Genomic DNA, 20,788 nt, shown 5'->3' with positions numbered 1-20,788 from the left:
GAACCATTTCAAGATCCCAATCCCAAATACGAGACAACTTGAATTCAAAACAATGGCTCGCTTTGGACATCAGTGTTTATACATTTAGTATAAGAAACATGGCCTAGCCTGGTCCTTGAAAAATTATTCACCAATTGTGAGAAAATGTATGGGAAAGCACAAGTAGAATATGGAAGCTTTACAGTGGGGACGAGTAAGTATCTATTGTCTTACAGAAGTGAAGATGATCACAGAATGAAAGCTTGGCTGAGTTATAAAAGTCTTCCTCTGCATGTGAAACTCATACAGCAGGGATTAAATGTGAACAGTCCGGGTCAGCTGTTCCTGTGTTTAGCTGAGATCAGATGATGTAGAAAGATGAATAATGTCAGCACAATTATAGTCTACTCCTGTAATTGTGAATTCAAAAGTATTTATTGTGCTAAAAAAAATTAAATTATCCAGTAATTTGAATTAATTGGCTTCAAATTAACAGGAGTAGACAGTGGTTGGTTGAGAGATAATGAAAATAATGGATGAATTGTTGTTACGTAACAAAGGCTGGCAAAGATGAAGGCTTCCATGGGTAAGTTAAAGGTTTATTATTACCATAGAAACCTTTCTAGGGCCATACAAAATAATCCCCATATTCAGTCATTTTTGCTAAGGAATCATCACAGAAATTATCTATGATACTAAAAAGTGAGCCTCCCCATCAGGCCCCTTTGAAAAATCAAATAATTGTGATTGACATTAGCTTCCTTTCATTTTGCACTGTCCATTTCTGTTGATTTTTTAATATTTTTAATTGAAAAAGTTGGTGTTAATGACATTATCCGGACATTAAGGATTTACTGAGCCTGACTATGAGGAGCTGAGTTATCATCAGTGAAGATACTGTATAAGCACAGTGGTAAGGCAATATCAGCTCCCTGGCTCAGCAACCATGCCAGTGTCCCTAATTATGTCATCACCACTTTGGCGTTTAAATAGAAGTATTGTTAACATTGACTGATAGGATAGAACAAATAAAAGGGTTTTCACAATCACAATTCTTTACAAATTTTTGATTTTTAAAAGAGGTTCTCCTGATGGTAAGAACCATGTTATGCTGTCTGACTGAGAAAATTTGGTTTAATAGAAGTCTGTAATAGTGTAGTACGAATAGCAAATATTTGAGTTTATTGTGTCTTACATTATGACTAAATGCAGTTCATATCCAAACGTACAATTGTGTTAAATGCAATATTTCAAGAATTTGAACTCTATAATTTGTAATTAACTGTATTGTGAGGCATTTCTTTATTATTGGGTAAGTTTTGTAAAATCTGGTAACTTTTTTAGTTGATGAATGTTTTTTGGCCCTACATTTAAATAATTGAAATAAGCTGCTTGAATTGTCCTGATCATAATGATTTGCGTAATGCTTATCTTTGCACATGATAAAATATTGAAAAATCCCTGCCCTGCGCTCAGCCAATCAATCATTGTTACTTTTCCAAACTTGAGGTGAGTAGTGGGTGAGCAGCTGTTGTCTATGCCATAAGCCGAAGAAGCAAAACATACAATTGAAGAAATTAAGGCGTCTAAGCCTGGAGACTATTGCTTGCAATGTTAGCTTATGGACATTAAATGTGTTTGTGATTCCTCTGTCCAATGTTTCTGTTAAAATAGTGGACAGAGAAACATGCTAGGAATGTGTTAAGTATTGACGTGCTAATTTTGTATGCTAATATCACAAGAAGGGAGTGAGCCTTTGGCTTAATGGTAGCATTCCTGTCACTGAGTCAGCAGGCAATGGGTTCGAGCCCCACTCCAGACAGCCCCGGAAAGTGGAGACTAGTATATGATCTCTAAATACTGGGTTGACATCCAGTGGGGTACTCGTGTCCAGACGGAGTGACCGCTGGCCCATAGGTGGTGTTCCCGTCAACCGTGTCACAGATGAGGAGGGATAATGCACCGCATCAACCTAAACAAAATAAAAACTTAATAATGTCTGCCAGAAAAGAAAGATACACTCGCATGATCACCTCCCAAGCAAACCACAACAATTCTGCTAAAAACATGATGGGGAGATTTCCTTTGTTCATTATTTTTTATAATAAGTTCATTCTTTATACATACAGTTATGATTTTACTGAAATCTTCCCACGGTGTTTTCTAAAAGAAACCCACATCACCAAAATCGAACAGCAGAATTGTATAGAAACATAGAAGATAGGAGCAGGAGTAGGCCATTCGGCCCCTCAAGCCTGCTCCGCCATTTAATGAGATCATGGCTGATCATCCAAATTCAGTACCGTGTCCCTGCTTTCTCCCCATATCCTTTGATCCCTTTAGCTTTAAGAAATATATCTAACTCCTTCTTGAATATATTTAATAAGTTGGCCTCAACTGCCTTCTGTGGTAGAGAATTCCACAGGTTTACCACTCTCTGGGTGAAGAAATTCCTCCTCATCTCGGTCCTAAATGGCTTACCCCTAATTCTTAGACTGTGACCCCTGGTTCTGGACTCCCCCGCCATCGGGAACATCCTTCCTGCATCTAGTCTGTCTAGTCCTGTTAGAATTTTATAAGTTTCAATGAGATCCCCTCTCATTCTTCTAAACTCTAGTGAATATAAGCCTAATCGACCCAATCTCTCTCCATACGTCATTCCTGCCATTCCAGGTATGAGTCTGGTGAATTTTCGCTGCACTCCCTCCATGGCAAGAACATCCTTCCTCAGATAAGGCGACCAAAACTGCACACAATACTCAAGGTGTGTGTAGTGTACGTACCCGTCTACCTTTAAGAGAACTATTGTATGTAACCGTCCACCTTTAAGAGAACTACTTTAGGTGTTGCACTACTTTGTTGGCTTCTGTATACTGTAATACCGACGGTGACCACACCGGTATATAAGTGCTGTGTCAGGATTTATTGGGCAGATTCGCCCTGACCTTCGAATAGTAAAGTCCTGTTTTAAGTTACTCTGGTAGTCTGTGTATTAATTAACTAAACAACCCACAGACTTTACAGTGGCGACGAGTCCGATCGTACCCTGCGGCAACAATACTTCCGAAGCAGTTAACGAGCGTCGAGAAGAGGCAACCGCCCTCGTCATTCTGCTGGGAGAAAACTCGAGTCTGCAGAGCTGGAAAGGAGGAAGAATTCAGAGACAAAGACTTCCATCAGCAACAGGCACTGACTGTCCCTTCTGCCACGGTGAGGAGTGAGCCGATCAGCACGAGAAGCAAGCCGGCCACGGTGACTGTGAGTAAGGGAAAAGTAAAAAGAATAACTGGAGGATAAGGGCGGTGCACTCGACCACGGTCGAGGGGGAAAGGAGCCGGACAGAAGTCGGGCCCAGAGGCGCTGAGACTGGGGCAGCGTGGAGCAAGGAAGCCGCGGTACAGACAGGCTGGGGACGCAACGGCGTCGTGAGACAGCTAGACCGTGACCGGCGAAAAAGGCCAGGCAGCGACCGAAGCCACGAAGCGCTGCGACCGGGAGCGTAGGCGCGGGAAGATATAAAAACTCAGCCGCAGCCGGGGAGGGAAGCACCGGACTGCGAGAGGGCTGGGAGGCGCGATTGGGAGCCGAGCGAGCGGGAGAGGCAGAGCCGACCAAGGGAGACTGAGCGAGAGCCAGTCCAGCGGCTGAAACTGTTCGCCGTCAACGGGGTGTACCCAGCGCCGGTAGAGCCGAGCGAGCGGGAGAGAGACAGAGCCCGAGCAAGGGGAACCGAGCGAGAGCCAGCCCAGCGGCTGAAACTGTTCGCCGTCAACGGGGTGTACCCAGCGCCGGTTGCCCTGCCGAGAAAAGGGAAAGCACTGAAGCCGACGCGCAGGCTGTGAACCTGAAAGCCAGCGGCCGTCGCCCGTGGGGAAAGTGTACCCCTCCCGCCAGGGGAAGAAACGCGGGAAGCCGCCATTAGGCGGAGAAGAAGACAGAAGCGGGGAACCGCCATTGAAGTGGGCGGGGAGAGAAGATAAGCGTGGGAAACCGCCATTTTCGCGGGAACCGCCATCTTGAAGAAAAAAAAAAGAAAATTTAAAGAAATAATCCGTGGTGTTATCGGGAAGAGAGGAAGATGCCTAAGCGTGGTAACATCAACGATTTTAATTCCGAGGTAGAAGACTGGGCCACGTATGTGGAACGCATTGAGATCTATGGTGAGGCCAATAAAATAGAAGAAGATGACAAAGCTATAACCTTGCTAAACTCGATGGGCGCGAAGACATACAGGCTCTTGAAGCATCTACTAGCACCAGCTAAACCGACAGATCAGACTTTCGATGATATTGTTGCTGTCCTGAAGGATCATTTTAACCCCGCACCACTGATGTTAGTGGAACGATCCAAATTTTACGCGAGAACGCAACGGAAAGAGGAAAGCAACGTGGAGTACCTGATTGAACTGCGTAGGCTAGCGAAACACTGTCAGTTTAGGGAAAATCTGGCAGAGGCACTCAGAGACAAATTCGTGTGCGGAATGTCGAAGGAAGAAACACAAAAACGACTGCTCAAAGAGAACGATCTTACACTTGATAAGGCTGTCCTTATTGCTGCATCGAACGAAGCCGCAGCGAAAGGAACGGTGGAAATGCAGCTAAAGGCAGCGGCACTCAGTGTGCAGCAAATTACTTCGGGTACAACGAAATGCTATCGTTGTGGGAAGACAACACACGACCAGAACCAATGCTGGTTTAAAAACCAGGAATGTAGGAAATGTGGCAAGCTCGGTCACATAGCTAAGGTATGCCGGTCAGGAAAGAAGACCAACAATAATGAGTCACCACAAAAGAGGTACAGAAAGGTACATGAGGTGACTAGGAGGAGTCCGGAAGAACAGAATTCGGACTCACACTCCAACTGCAAGGAACTGGATAGTCTGAGAATTCACAATGTGAGTAATGAAGCTGACCGACAAGCTATCTGGATCACACTACAGATTGCAAAAGTCCAAGTGAAAATGGAAGTGGACACCGGATCGGCGTTGACGGTCATGAATAAGCATGATTATAAAAAGTTATTCAAGCATATTCCCCTACGGGATACGGAACTAGTAGTGCAGACATACACGGGGCACAAAGTATACCCCATCGGAAAGATAGAAGTCAAGGTGAGATACAAGGACAAAGATCACCAAAGGATGGACCTGTATGTGTTGCCTGAGGGAGGTCCACCACTTCTGGGACGGGAGTGGATCAGGAAAATAAAGATAGACTGGCATTCACTAAACACCATGACGGTAGATTCCGGAAAGGAAGATGTCAAACCTGAACGGTTGTCCAGAATATTGGACGAAGCTAAAGAGGTATTCCAGCAAGGACTGGGAACACTGCGAGGAATTAAAGCAAAGGTTAAGATTGCAGAACATGCAAGCCCAAAATTTTTCAAAGCCAGATCGGTACCTTACGCGATACGACCTGCTGTGGAGGCAGAACTGGAAGAACTTGAACAATCAGGGGTACTGTCAAAAGTGGACTGGAGTGAGTGGGCCACGCCCATTGTTCCCGTCATGCAGTCTTCACCAAGTAACAAGCCAGGGGGACCGGGGAAGGTCCGCATCTGCGGAGACTTCAAGATCACAGTGAATCCGGTGCTTCACACGGTACAATACCCGCTTCCGCGGATTGAAGATATCTTTGCTTCATTGGCTGGAGGGAAACACTTCACCAAGATAGACCTGGCACAGGCATACTTACAAATGGAAGTCGAGGAAGAGTCGCGTCAGTACCTCACCATCAACACACACAGAGGCTTGTATCGTTATAATAGACTGGTTTTTGGGGTAGCTTCGGCTCCAGCAATTTGGCAGAGGGCCATGGAGCAGGTATTACAAGGAATTCCAAGCACGCTGTGTTACTTAGACGATATCCTGATTACGGGAGAAGACGAGGAAGAACACCTCACAAATTTGAAACTGGTGCTCACTAGGTTGAAGGAATATGGCCTTCGAGTTAATCGCAAGAAATGTGAGTTCTTCCAAAAACAGATCTCGTACTGCGGTCATGTCATTGACCGAGAGGGGCTGCACAAGTCACCTGACAAGATAGAAGCTGTCGTGAAGGCCCCCGCTCCGGAAAACGTATCACAATTAAGATCATTCTTGGGGTTGATTAATTATTATCACAAGTTTCTGCCGAATCTATCCACGGTGCTGCATCCGCTGAATGCTCTGTTGCGGAAAGAAGTACCATGGAAGTGGAGTGAGGAATGTAAAAAGGCCTTTCGCAGAAGCAAGGCGTTGATTACCTCTGAAGAAGTGTTGGCTCATTTCAACCCAACGTTACCTCTTCGTCTAGCTTGTGATGCTTCCCCCTATGGAATTGGAGCAGTACTTTCACACAAGTTACCAAATGGCTCGGAAAGGCCAGTGGCATTCGCGTCCCGATCATTGACCTCCGCGGAGCGAAATTATGCTCAAATAGATAGGGAGGCCCTCAGCCTTGTGTGGGGCGTAAAGAAATTCAATCATTACCTGCAGGGCAAGAAGTTCACATTACTGACAGACCACCAGCCGTTGGTGTCCATATTCAACCCTAACAAGGCCGTTTCCACCATGACAGCGCAAAGGTTACAGAGGTGGTCCATGTTACTTGGGGCACACCAATATGACATCGAATACAAAAGGTCCAAACAGCATGGAAATGCTGATGGGTTATCGCGCTTGCCATTGCCGATAGTAGAAGAAGCGACTACAGTGGACCCGGTAGAGATGTTCCACTCATCCATAGTGGAATGTCTACCAGTAACAAATTCGATGATCGAAAACGAAACAAGAAATGACCTGACTCTCTCACGAGTCTATGATTTAACGGTGGAGGGATGGCCAGCACAGGGCGAACCAACGCTGCCAGCATTTTCGCAGAGAAAAGAACAGCTGTCAGTGTGTCGAGGAGCCCTGATGTGTGGATCTAGAGTGGTGATTCCACCCAAACTTCAACAGAAGGTGTTAAAGGAGCTGCACGAGGGACATCTGGGTGGAGTGAAAATGAAGAACCTAGCAAGAGCGTTTGTGTGGTGGCCAGGCATTGATGGGGACATCGAAGAAATCACTAAGAGCTGTCTAGGATGCCAGAAGGTCCAAAACGCGCCACCACAGGCTCCTCTGCATCCATGGGAGTGGCCCTCATCTCCTTGGCAAAGGGTACACATCGACTTTGCTGGTCCATTTATGGACTCAATGTTTCTAATAGCGGTGGATGCACACTCCAAGTGGCCGGAGGTAATAAAGATGTCCATCACCACCACGGAAAAAACCATCACAGTGTTAAGGACCATGTTTGCTAGGAATGGGCTGCCGGAACAGATCTGTTCTGATAATGGACCGCAATTTGTGTCCGAAGAATTCAAGAAATTCTTAAAGAGCAATGGGGTTAAGCACTACACGTCAGCCCCATACCATCCCGCCTCCAATGGATTGGCTGAAAGGTTTGTCCAGACCTTCAAGAAGGCCATAAAGGCCATGGGTAATGAAGCCATTAACTTACAACATAAGGTGGATAGCTTCTTGTTGGCGTACAGGAATGCAACACATGCGGTCACAAATCAAACTCCCGCCATGATGTTTTTTAATAGACGACTAAGATGCCGGCTGGATTTGCTTAAGCCAAACGTCAGAAGGGACGTAGAGAACCGGCAATTCCAGGGCATGAATGAAAGGCCAACTAGATCTTTTCAGATAGGTCAACAAGTTTTGGCCCGGGACTACCGTACCGAGAAATGGCAGCCTGGAACTATTGGAAAAAGGCTAGGGCCGTTGATGTATACGGTGGACATTGGGGACAGTATAATAAGGCGCCATGTTGACCAGATCATAGGGTCAGCCACAAATGGCCAACCTACTCCACCACCTTACACGGTTAATGTTGAGACAGAGATACCCAGAACACCTACCTCCGATCTGGTAATACTGGAATCAGATGAACCTGACACTGTCCTTCAAGCCGAATCGACCTTGCCAGAAGCACCTACTACCCCGCCGGGAGTTACGACACCACCGAGGCGTTATCACAGAGTCCGGAAACCTCCAGAGAGACTGAATCTGTGAACTGTCTTGCATAAAGTTGTATATATGTTATAATGTATGTTTAATGGGGAATCAGTATGTTGTAAGCTAAAAAGGGAGGATTGTAGTGTATGTACCCGTCTACCTTTAAGAGAACTATTGTATGTAACCGTCCACCTTTAAGAGAACTACTTTAGGTGTTGCACTACTTTGTTGGCTTCTGTATACTGTAATACCGACGGTGACCACACCGGTATATAAGTGCTGTGTCAGGATTATTGGGCAGATTCGCCCTGACCTTCGAATAGTAAAGTCCTGTTTTAAGTTACTCTGGTAGTCTGTGTATTAATTAACTAAACAACCCACAGACTTTACAGTGTGGTCTCACCAAGGCCCTGTACAACTGCAGCAAGACATCCTTGCTCCTGTACTTGAATCCCCTTGCTATGAAGGCCAACATACCATTTGTCTTCTTAACCGACTACTGCACCTGCATGCTTACCTTCAGCGACTGGTGCACAAGGACCCCAGGTCTCGTTGCACTTCCCCTTTTCCCAACCTATTGCCATTCAAATAATAATCTGTCTTCCTGTTTTTGCCACCAAAGTAGATAACCTCACATTTATCCACATTATACTGCATCTGCCATGCTTTTGCCCAATCACCCAACCTGTCCAAATCATACTGGAGTTTCCCTGCATCCTCCTCACAGCACACACACACACCCAGCTTTGTGTTGTCTGCAAACTTGGAGGTATTACATCTACAGAAAATGCTGGAAATACTCAGCAGGCCAGGCAGCATCCGTGGAGAGAGAAACAGAGTTAACGTTTCAGGTCTGGGACCCTTCATCAGAACTGGAAAGAGCTGGAAATGTAACAGATATTAAGCAGGTGCAGAGACAGGGGGGGTGGGGTTAGGAAGGGAGGAAGGAATTGAAAGAACATACTGTGAAAATGTTGCAAATGGGAATGGCCTCCTAAACCCCTCCTAAACCTCCCCCCACCCCCCGTCTCTGCACCTGCTTAATATCTGTTACATTTCCAGCTTTTTCCAGTTCTGATGAAGGGTCCCAGACCTGAAACGTTGGCCCCGATTTTCGGCTTGTGTGGGAAATGGTTGGGTTTCCCCGAATGTGGGGTTTCTGACACACATAAAAAAGTGTCAGCCAGCTCCATGCAATTTTCCCTCAAGTGGCCAATTAATTCCCAGCATGTGGGAAGTCTTGCTAATTGTCCAATTCGAGTCAGAAATCCCCACAGTATGATGTCATCATTCGTGGTGCTTTCAAGGTCCATAGCAAGCACTGCATCCTCTGAAGGCTTCCAAATGAACCATACAGGATGGCAGAGGAGCCTGAAGCAGCTGTGGCCAGTGCCAGACCCCGAGCTGCCTCCAAATTCGACGCGGCTTCACTGCAGGCATTATTGGATGGGGTTAGGGCCCACAGGGAGGTCCTCTTCCCTAGGTCAGGGAGGACGAGGCCTCCCACTGAGACCAATGCTGCATGGATGCAGGTGTCAGCAGATGCCAACTCGCTGGGAGTCACCAGAAGAACCTTGGCATTACATCTCTAACTCCTTCCTTTACTCCCCCACAGTAACATCCAGAGCCCCCGTCCTCACTGTGGAGGAGGAAGACGCTGTGCAGCCAGACTCCTGAGGAAGCTCCAACTTCTGAGGGCGCAGCGTCAGCAGAAGTAAGCGCACCCAGCACCAGCGCAGCCACTCACACCTCGGGGGGACCTTCGGGACATAGAGTAGTGTTGTCACCTGGTGTTTCACAGCTCACAAGTGAGCCTCAGCAGATTCTGGAGACAGGGACAGCAGTGGAGAGTCCTCGTCGGAGGGCGCAGGACTCTGCCAGCTTAGCTCAGCTGCGCTGCATGTCGACCCTCTGCCTCTGGGTCCATCCGCAAGAGAAGAGGTGATGGATCTCCATGCACAGATGCAGGAGTCTCTGGCAGGTTTTGTCTCCAGGGTCGCTGCGAGTGTGTAGTGAATGGAGGAGTCCATAGCAACCATGAGCAGAGCCTTTGTGGAGTCATTGGCGCATGAACGCATCACCATGGAAAGGTTGGCAACCTCCATGGAGGAGATAACTCGCCAGGGTACGGAAAACATGGTGAGTGCTCATAAGAGAATGACATCTCTTGAGCAGCGTTGGCCATCTGTTGAACAGAGAAACCAGATCTTCATGGAAGTCCTTCTGAGTAGGACTGCCAGTGCAGAAACAGGTCCCCATGGCCCCCTAAAGCGCAGCAAGGTGCTCTCAAGACACTTCCAAGCGCTGGCCCCTTCTGGCCTGTGCAGCTTCAGGTGAGTGAGCAGCAGCCTGGTGCTCCTGGTGCTCATCCTGGTGTTCCTGGTTCTGCGGCTGCTGCCTCTGCTGCTGGAGATCCTCTAATGGCACGAAGGGAAGGAAAAAAAGGCATCCCATGCTTCTCGTAGATGCCTCCGCTGAGGAAGAGCTGACTGAGGGTGGCGAGAGCAGCTTCCCAGGAGATCGCATTGGAGAAGTGTGTGAGGCTCCAACCTTCCACAGCTGTGCCTAAGCCTTGAAGAAGTAGCCCCAAACCTGCAACAACAAGGTCCTTCAACATACAAGTGCTGTCCCTTTAAATCGCAGCTTCTCCGATTGACCTGCAGCTGAGAGCAAGCAAGCCGGCAAGCTTCACGCCAGGTCTCAGCAGCGGGGTTCCCCGCAGGCGGGTTTGATGTGGAGAAAGCCCCAAAGTTGCAACGGCCCCAGAATAACTACCTCAACAAGCTGATAATTGGTAATTAGTGTGCCGACAACCAGTCCCGCCAGCGGCGGCCGGGACTGAAGCGGGTCGCGGGGAAACGGCGGTCCAAAAGTCGGACAGGGTGGGGAATCAGGCCGGGGGGGGTCCCGACCCAATTTTCGGCCCCCGGCCGCATGAAAAGCCGCCCAACGGCGGCCAGAAAATTGACCCCATTAACTCTGTTTCTCTCTCCACGGATGCTGCCTGGCTTGCTGAGTATTTCCAGCATTTTCTGTTATTTCAGATTTCCAGCATCCGGAGTATTTTGCTATTGTATTAGATATTACATCTCGTTCCCTCGTCTAGATCATTAATATATATTATGAAGTACAGCAACTTCACACATTCCATGTGCTTCAATGGCGAGTCTTTGGGTGAGATATTGGTGTAGCGAAGCTTCTGGAGCAGCAGGGCAACTCGGACAGCAACTTCCTGATTTCCACGTTTAACTGCGCATGTGTGGTTGCCAGAAGTTGCTGTCCGATTTACTCTTTATTAACGGTGAGCGCTGATAGCATCATTGTTATTTTCACTGCAAAATCTGGGCCACTATGTATTTGTAACTGGTGAGGATATGTTTGCAGAAAGCTATTTCGCATAATTTTACAATATTAATTAATTGGGTCCAGTTCAGACATGCGACAGTCGATTCAAACTGTTGGGCTGTTTGGACCTCACTTGTGTCCATTGTTGAAACTGTGCTCAGGGTGGGGGGAAGTTGGAGTAGGTATAAAAATAGCAATGTAAGTACCTTATTGAAAAAGGATTAATTATTTGAATGGCTACTGTAGTGTCAGGTTTCTTAGGACTTTTCACCTCCTTCCATTGTATGTCACCCATGACCAAACACCCTCTATTAACAGTAAAGGAAGTTGGGTCTGAATTCTAAATGTCTCAGCAAGTGCTATATAAGCCACCACCCCAACAGTCTGATGATTGAACAGCAGAATTAAGAACATGAGAATTAGGAGCAGGAGTAGGCCATATGGCCCCTCGAGCCTGCTCCGCCATTCAGTAAGGTCATGGCTGATCCTCGACCTCAACTCCACTTTCCCGCTTGATCTCTATATCCCTTGATTCCCCTAGAGTCCAAAAATCTATCGATCTCAGCCTTGAATATACTCAAAGACTCAACATCCACAGCCCTCTGGGGCAGAGAATTCTAAAGATTCACAACCCTCTGAGTGAAGAAATTCCTCCTCATCTCGCTCTTAAATGGCCTACCCCTTATTCTGAGACTATGCCCCCTAGTTCTGGACACTAGCTCACTCCCTTCTTGTGATATTAGCATACAAAATTAGCACATTAATACTTAACACATTCCTAGCACACTTCTCTGTCCACTATTTTAACAGAAACATTGGACAGAGGAATCACAAACACACTTAATGTCCACAAACTAACATTGCAAAAAAGAATTGCTAGCTTTCTGTGTTTCTTGCACAAGAACATCCAAATCTCTCTGAACACCAACTTTTGAAAGTTTCTCACCATTTAAAAAATATTCTGTTTTTCTATTCTTCCTACCAAAGTGAATACCCTCACATTTCCCTACATTATACTCCATCTGCCACCTTACTGCCCGCTCACTTAGTCTATCTATATCCCTTTGCAGACTCTTTCTGTTCTCCTCACAGCTTACTGTCCCACCTAGCTTTGTATCATCAGCAAACTTGGATACATTGCACTCGGTCCCTTCATCCAAGTCATTAATATAGATTGTAAATAGCTGAGGCCCCAACACTGATCCTTGTGGCACCCCACTAGTTACAGCTTGCCAACCTAAAAAAGATCCATTTATCCCTATTCTCTGTTTTCTGTCCGTTACCAAATCCTCTATCCATGCTACTATATTATCCCACCCCATGAGCCCTAATCTTGTGTAATAACCTTTTATGTGGCACCTTATCGAATGCCTTTTGGAAATCCAAATATACTACATCTACTGGTTCCCCTTTATCTACCCTGCTAGTTACATCCTCAAAAAACTCTAATAAATTTGTCAAACATGATTTCTCTTTCATAGAACCATGTTGACTCTGCCTAATCATGTTGTAATTTTCTAAGTGCCCTGATACCACTTCCTTAACAATGAATTCCAGCATTTTCTTGATGACTGATGTCAAGCTAACTAGCCTGTAGTTCCCTGTTTTCCTTCTCCCTCATTTCTTGAATAGCAGTGTTACTTTTGTGACCTTCCAATCCACTGGGACCGTTCTAGAATCTAGGGAATTTTGGAAGATCAAAACCAATGTATCCACTAGCTCTTCAGCCACCTCTTTAAGAAGCCTAGGATGTAGGCCGTCAGGTCCATGGGATTTGTTGGCTTTTAGTCCCATTAGTTTCTCTAGTACTTTTTCTCTACTTATACTAATTACGTTAAGTTCCTCACACTCATTAGACCCTTGGTTCCCCATCATTTTTGGTATGCTTTTTGTGTCTTCTACTGTGAAGACAGATACAAAATATTTGTTTAATGTTTCTGCCATTTCCTTATTCCCCATAATAATTTATCCTGTCTCAGCCTCTAAGGGACCAACATTTACTTTTGCTACTCTCTTCCTTTTTACATACTTGTAGAAGCTCTTAAAATCTGCTTTTATATTTCTTGCTAGTTTTCTCTCATTCTATTTTTTCCTTTCTATTAATTTTTTGGTCATCCTTTGCTGATTTCTGAAACTCTCCCACTCCTCAGGCTTACTACTATTCTTCACAACATTATAAACTTCTTCTTTCAATCTAATGCTATCCTTAACTTCTTTAGTTAGCCATGGTTGAACCACTTTTCCCATGGAGTTTTTGTTTCTCAATTGTATGATTCAAGTTAGCCGAGTCTAACAATTTTAATCGTACTCCCAAAGATGGAGCAATTAATTTTTGTGTGTGCTCCTTTTAACTGGCTTATCCAAGTACAAAATGACAAAACTAACTCTGTTGAGGCAAATGATGAGTTCACCCTTGTAACTTTCCGCTTGAACATTGTGTGCTCGATACTGTAACATCACATACTAGCCGTCTCTGCAAAACATGACTTCCTGACTTTAGTAGAATTACTTGAGATTATGAAATTGAGGAAGTTTCATCCTTTCCTCTATATGAAAACCCTCCTTAAAGGGTTCTAATAATGCGAAAGACACATTGAAAAACTGAGGCAACACTGCAGTGGGAAATTAGCTTTCAAAATTAAAACTCTGTGTTGTAAGTATTTCTGAGAATGTCTGCCATTGATCTCTATTATTATTTTATTGTTTCGAATGGGCAGCTCTTCTCTATCGAACCAGCTAGACACTAATGATGGCCATATATTCTTTTCTTTCTTTAAAGGAGATGATATAAAATGCAGCATACCTCCTGTACAGAGGATCGCATCCATCACGCCCTGGAGAGATGTTTACATGGATTGGATCGAACTGTTTCTTCTAATTGGAAGGGTGAGCCACTTTGTTACAAAGTATATTCTTGTATAGTTTGTTTATAATAAAAACAGAAAATGCAGGAAATACTCAGCAGGTCAGGCAGCCTCTGTAGAGAGAGAAACAGAGTTAACGTTTCAGGTCGATGACCCTTCGTCAGAACTGGTCATCGACCTGAAACGTTAACTCTGTTTCTCTCTCTACAGAGGCTGCCTGACCTGCTGAGTATTTCCAGCGTTTTCCATTTTTATTTCAGATTTCCAGCATCCACAGTATTTTTCTTTTGTAATAGTTTGTTTATAGTTCGCTTATACTTTCGAATTTCAAATTCATTGTCCACGTTCTTTCAATGTGGATTTACAACAGCTCAGATAAGATAGTTAAATATGACTATAGTTTCTTGAGATTGGCATTGAGTTTTTTTCTCAAAGGGAACGTTGTGACTTGTGAAACTGGTATACAGTATTTGAAAAATCAGAAGTCAGTTCATCAACCACTGGGAAGCATGAACTCATCCCTCCATTGAACTTCTCCGAATCACAGACATGTACTGTCCTGTGTACTAGCAGGGATTGGACCAGGGCACTGCTGATCTAAAATAGCAAATAATAAGGACCAAATGCAAGCATGGCCTTTATAACAGAAATCTGCCTAACGGACGCAATCCTTGCTACAATGCATCAGACCCTGGAATTAATGCACGGAAATGATTTAATTGTTGTTCATATTGAAACTTGATCAGATTTAGACACACAGCAAAACACTGTGTCACATCCTGAAATGTCCCTACTTCCCTTTCTGACGTTGACAGTGTAGCAAACCTGAAGTCATTCATGAAAATTTACCCTGAGGTGTCTTTTTTCAAAATATTTCTGATACAGAATCATAGAATCTTACAGCACAAAAGGAGGCCATTCAGCCCGTTGTGCCTGTTCCGCCTCTTTGAAAGAGCTGTCCAATTTAATCCCACGCCCCATAACCCTGCAAATTAGTCCTCTTCAAGTACATGTCCAATTGCCTTTTTGAAAGTTCCTATGGGATCTGATTCCACCACTCTTTCAGATAGTGTATTCCAGATCTTAACAAACATTTGCGTGAAATAAATTCTCATTCTTTCTCCTCTAGTTATTTTGCCAATTATTTTAAATTTGTGACCTCTGGTTACCGACCCACTTGCCAGAGGAAACAGTTTCCCTCCACTTACTCTATCAAAATCCCTCATAATTTTGAATACCTCTAATAGGAACTCCCCATAACCTTCTCTGCTGTAAGGAGAACAACCCCAGCTTCTCCAATCTCGCCACATAACTGAAGTCCCTCATCCCTAGTATCATCCTGGTACTCGACCTCTATACCCTCACCAAGTCTTTCACACCCTTCCTAAACAGTGGTGCCCAGAATTGTACACAATACTCTAGCTAAGGCCTAACCAGTGATTTGTAAAGATTTATTTACAAAGCTAAGTGTCCCATTCGCTTTCCTAACTGCCTTCTCAACTTGCCCTGCCATCGTCAAAAGTTTGTGAATATGCTCCTCAAGATCCCTCTACTCTTGCACCCCTCGTAAAATAGTACCATTAAATCATACTCCCTCTCCATGATGTCCCTCCCAAAGTGCATCACTTCACTATAGATCTGCATTGAATTGCATCTGCCATGTGTCTGCCCATTTCACCAGTCTGTCTATATCCTATAAGGATGGTATCAAATTGAAAACAAAGACATACAATGTTGTGAAGAATAGTGGAAGGCCAGAGGATTGTGGACATTTTTTAAAAACCAGCAAAGGACAACTAAAAAAAATGATAGAGAAAAGATAGCTTATGAGAGTAAGCTAGCAAGAAATATAAAAACAGACAGTAAGAGCTTCTACAGGTATATAAAAAAGAAGAGAATAGCTAAAGTAAACATTGGTCCCCTAGAGGAAGAGTCTGGGGAATTAATAATGGGAAACAGGGAAATGGCGGAGACTTTGAACAAATATTTTGTATCGGTCTTCACGGTAGAAGACACTAAAAGCATCCCAATAATGGATAATCAAGGAACTATTGGGGTGGGGGGTGGTGGCAGACTTAAAACAATCATTATCACTAGAGAAGAAGTACTAGGCAAACTAATGGGACTAAAGGTGGACAAGTCCCCTGGACCCAATGGCCTGCATCCTAAGGTCTTAAAAGAGGTGGCTGCAGCGATAGTGGCTGCATTGGTTGTAATCTACCAAAATTCCCTGGATTCTGGAGAGGTCCCAGCGGACTGGAAAACCACAAATGTAACACCCCTATTTAAGAAAGGAGGGAGACAGAAAGCAGGCAACTATAGACCAGTTAGCCGAACATCTGTCATTGGGAAAATGCTGGAGTCTATCATTAAGGAAGTGGTAGCAGGACATTTAGAAAATCATAATATAGTCAAGCAGAGTCAGCATGGTTTTATGAAAGAGAAATCATGTTTGACAAATTTGCTGGAGCTCTTTGAGGATGTAACGAGCAGGGTGGATAAAGGGGAACCAGTGTATTTGGATTTCCAGAAAGCATTCGATAAGATGCCACATAAAAGGTTACTGTACAAGGTAAGAGCTCACCGGGTTGGGGGTAATATATTAGCATGGACAGAGGATTGGCTAACTAACAGAAAACAGAGAGTTGGGATAAATGGGTCATTTTCAGGTTGGCAAACTGTAACTAGTGGGGTGCCACAGGGATCAATGCTGGGACCTCAACTATTTACAAACTATATTAATGACTTGGATGAAGGGACTGAGTGTAATGTAGCCAAATTTGCTGATGATACAAAGATAGGTGGGGAAGCAAATTGTGTGCAGGACACAAAGAATCTCCAAAGGGATATAGATAGGCTAAGTGAATGGGCAAAAGTCTGGCAGATCACAGAATCACAGAAACCCCACAGTGCAGATAGAGGCCATTTTGGCCCATCGAGCCTGCACCGACACATATCCCACCCGATCCCCGTAACCCCTACACCAACACATATCCCACCCGATCCCCGTAACCCCTACACCAACACATATCCCACCCTAACCCCGTAACCCCACATATTTAATCCCCCTAACACTAAGGGTTAATTTATCATAGCCAATCATCCTAACCCGCACATCTTTCGATGGAGTATAATGTGGGAAAATGTGAGGTTATCCACTTTGGTAGGAAAAATAAAAAAGCAAATTATTATTTAAATGGGGAGAGATTACAAAATGCTGAGGTACAGAGGCATCTGGGGGTCCTTGTACATGAATCCCAAAAAGTTAGCATGCAGGTGCAGCAAGTAATTAGGAAGGCAAATGGAATGTTGGCCTTTATTGCAAAGGGAATGGAGTATAAAAATAGGGAAGTCCTGTTACAACTGTACAGGGCGTTGGTGGGACCACACCTGGAGTACTGCATACAGTTTTGGTCTCCTTATTTAAGGAAGGATATACTTGCATTGGGGGCAGTTCAGAGAAGGTTAACGAGGTTGATTCCGGAGATGAAGGGGTTGTCTTATGACGCAAGGTTGAGCAGGTTGGGCCTATACTCATTGGAGTTTAGAAGAATAAGAGGGGATCTTATTGAAACATATAAGATTCTGAAGGGGCTTGACAGGGTAGACACAGAGAGGCTGTTTCCCCTCGTGGGGGAATCTAGAACTAGGGGGCATAATTTCAGAATAAGGGGGCACCCATTTAAAACGGAAATGAGGAGGAATTTCTTCTCTCAGAGGGTTGTGAATCTTTGGAATTCTCTTCCCCAGAGAGCTGTGGAGGCGGAGTCATTGAATATATTTAAGGTGGAGATAGACAGATTTTTGAATGGTGAGGGAGTCGAGGGTTTTGGGGAGCAGGCAGGGAAGTGGAGTTGAGGCCAAGATCAGATCAGCCATGATCTTATTGAATGACGGAGCAGGCTCGAGGGGCCAAATGACCTACTCCTGCTCCTACGTCTTATGTTCTCCTGAAGTCTGCAACTATCCTGCTCACTATTTATTTAGTACATTGCCAAGTTTGTATCATCTGCAAACTTCAAAATTGTACTCCTATACCCAAGTCCAGGTCACTTATATATAATAAGAAAAGCAATAGTCCTAATATCGACCTCTGGGGGACCCTACTGCATACTTTTCTCCAAGCAGAAAAACACCCATTCGCCACTTCTCTCTGCCTCCTGTTCCTTAGTCAATTATGTACCCAAGTTACCACCATCTCTTTAATACCATATGCTTCTATTTATGAATGGGTCTGTTATGTGATACTTTATCAAATGCCTTTTGGAAGTCCATATATACAACATCTACTGCATTACCTTCATCAACCCTCTGTTACTTCATCAATGAACTCAATCAGAACTTAGTCAGGCACAATTTGATTTTAACAAATCCATGCTGGCTGTCCCTTATTAACCTATGCTTCTCCAAGTGAGACTTAATTTTGTCCTTGACAATGGTCTCTAGTAGTTTTCCCACCACCGATGTTAGACTGATTGGCCTGTAGTTACCAGGTTTATCTCTCTCCCTTTTTTGAACAGGGGTGTAACATTTGCAATCATCCAGTCCTCTGGCACCACTTCAATATCCAGGAGGATTGAAAGATTGTGGTCAGAGTTTCTGCTATCTCCACACTTGCTTCTCTCAGCAACCTAGGATACATCCCATCTGGACCGGGTGACTTGTCAAACTTTGAGTGATGCCAACCTGTTTAGCACCTCCTTTCTATCTATTTTTTATCCTATCCAATATCTCTACTCCCCCCTCCTCTACTGCAACATTAACTTCAGCCTCTTCTTTTGTGAAGACAAATGCAAAGTACTCATTCACTACCTCAGTCATGCCCTCTGCCTCCATAAGAAAATTTCCTTTTTTTGTCCCTAATTGGCCCCATCATTCCTTTTACTCTTTAAGTTTATAAAATATTTTGGGTTCCCTATTGTTACCTACTAATCTTTTCTCATACTCTCTCTTTACCCTTATATCCTTTTTAAATTTCCCCCTGCACACTCTGTATTCTGCCTGGTTTTCTGTTGCATTCCATACGTGACATCCCTTCTCAAATCAATGAAACTGATTCTCTTCCAATTGGGTTTTTTCACCATTGCTTTTTCTTTGTCCCTTTCCATAACTACTTTAAACCTAATTGTATTATGATCACAATTACCCAGATGTTCTCCCACTGAAACACATTCCATTTGCCCTACTTCATTCTCCAGAACTAGATCCAGTACTGCTTTATCCCTCGTTGGGTGTGAAACATACTGATTAAGAAAGTTTTCCTGTACACATTTTAAGCTTTCTTCACTCTCCTTGCTCTTTAGGCTGTTTTTCCCTCAGTCTATATTAGGGTTATTGAAGTCCCCTACTTTACTGCTCTATTATTTTTACATTTCTCTGAAATTTGCCTACAGATTTGCTCCTCTTATCTCCTTCTCACTATTTGGGGGGTCTACAGTAAACACCCAATAATGTAACGGCTCCTTTTCTTTTCCTTAACTCTAACCAAATAGATTCAGTCTTTGAACGCTCTAGTTTTCTATGCACCTTGTCTCCCCTCTCTGGTGCTACGTCCTGGTTCCCTTACCCCTGCTAAACAGTTTAAACACAATGTGAACATTGTGATGAAGGATTTTGTACATTTTTAAAGATAGGGTTATTCCTTTCATTAAGTATAAACATCCCCAATTTACAAACAAATTAAGGCATTTTCTAGTAATCCCATATATTTAATTAATTCGACTTTATGATCATCAAAGAAAATTCTAGTTTGCTTTATACCTACACTATAATAGAATGGGTAACTAGTCTGAAAGATGCACTTGACTTGCGATACTTCAAAACATATGGGAAACATAGCCCTGTATTTTGAAAAAGTCCCAATTTTCCCTGGCGCTGCTTGTTTTGTCAACTCAATAACTTAAGGAGTTGTTGAATTTTACTCTTCCATTTAAGTGCAATTATTCTTCACCCAGTTTTGAAATATTTATGTTCTTTAATGGTGGATGATTCCTACCTGAGTTTCTTGGGATTTTAGTGTGAGTGTCCTTAGAGTCAAGTTTGGCTGCAGTGAGAGATTTTCTGGTGATTCCACAGTGACATTTAACTCCAAGGACAATATTATAGAATTATAAGAGAAATGTAGTTTCTTCATAATCAGAACTAAGAATTACAGTCAGAGATGCTATAGGAATCTTGTTGTTATTGGAATCCTCGTCCTTCCTGGTATTGTGACACTTCATACCTGGAAACTTTTACATTTTTGAAAATTTTAAAAATACCAGTCTCCAGTCTGTGGGGCTTCACATGGATCCCATGATACACATAGGTTAGCAAAACTGGAAGAGAAAAATAAGTACTCAAATAGGAGAGCTCTATTGGCCAAGATTTTGCTGGAGTGGGGTATTTTGCAGTGTGCCCTGTTCGTTAAACTTTTTCCCACACCCTTCAGCTTGAAAAAATTTTGGCCTGTAAGTTGGCAGAAGTGCAAGCTGGTAACAGGACATCTGGGACCTCGGTGAATGACGGGACCAACAGTCTATCTCCTTAATCAATGAGATTTAAAGATTGAGAAAGAAACAGAGGAATGACTGAAAAGGAAATAAGGTGAATTTGAGTCAAATCAGGTGCAGAA

The 20,788-nt window shown here is 44.0% G+C and overlaps 1 protein-coding gene across 1 annotated transcript in view; it reads left to right on the top strand.

Annotated features, from left to right (window-relative positions):
- Positions 1 to 20,788, top strand: part of pik3r5 (phosphoinositide-3-kinase, regulatory subunit 5) — a 114,822-nt gene that overhangs the window by 11,418 nt on the left and 82,616 nt on the right. The window contains exon 2 of the mRNA XM_085963485.1: positions 14,091 to 14,197. Within this exon, the coding sequence (XP_085819611.1) occupies positions 14,104 to 14,197 (94 nt within the window). The 5' untranslated portion in view covers positions 14,091 to 14,103. The remainder of the gene's footprint in view (positions 1 to 14,090; positions 14,198 to 20,788) is intronic.

This window comes from Somniosus microcephalus, chromosome 21 (assembly GCF_052327205.1).
Source record: "Somniosus microcephalus isolate GS21.2 chromosome 21, FLI_Smic_1.0, whole genome shotgun sequence".
NCBI classification, from domain to species: domain Eukaryota; kingdom Metazoa; phylum Chordata; class Chondrichthyes; order Squaliformes; family Somniosidae; genus Somniosus; species Somniosus microcephalus.
The sequence above is the reverse complement of the archived record's forward strand: the minus strand, read 5'-3'. Positions and strand labels throughout refer to the sequence as shown.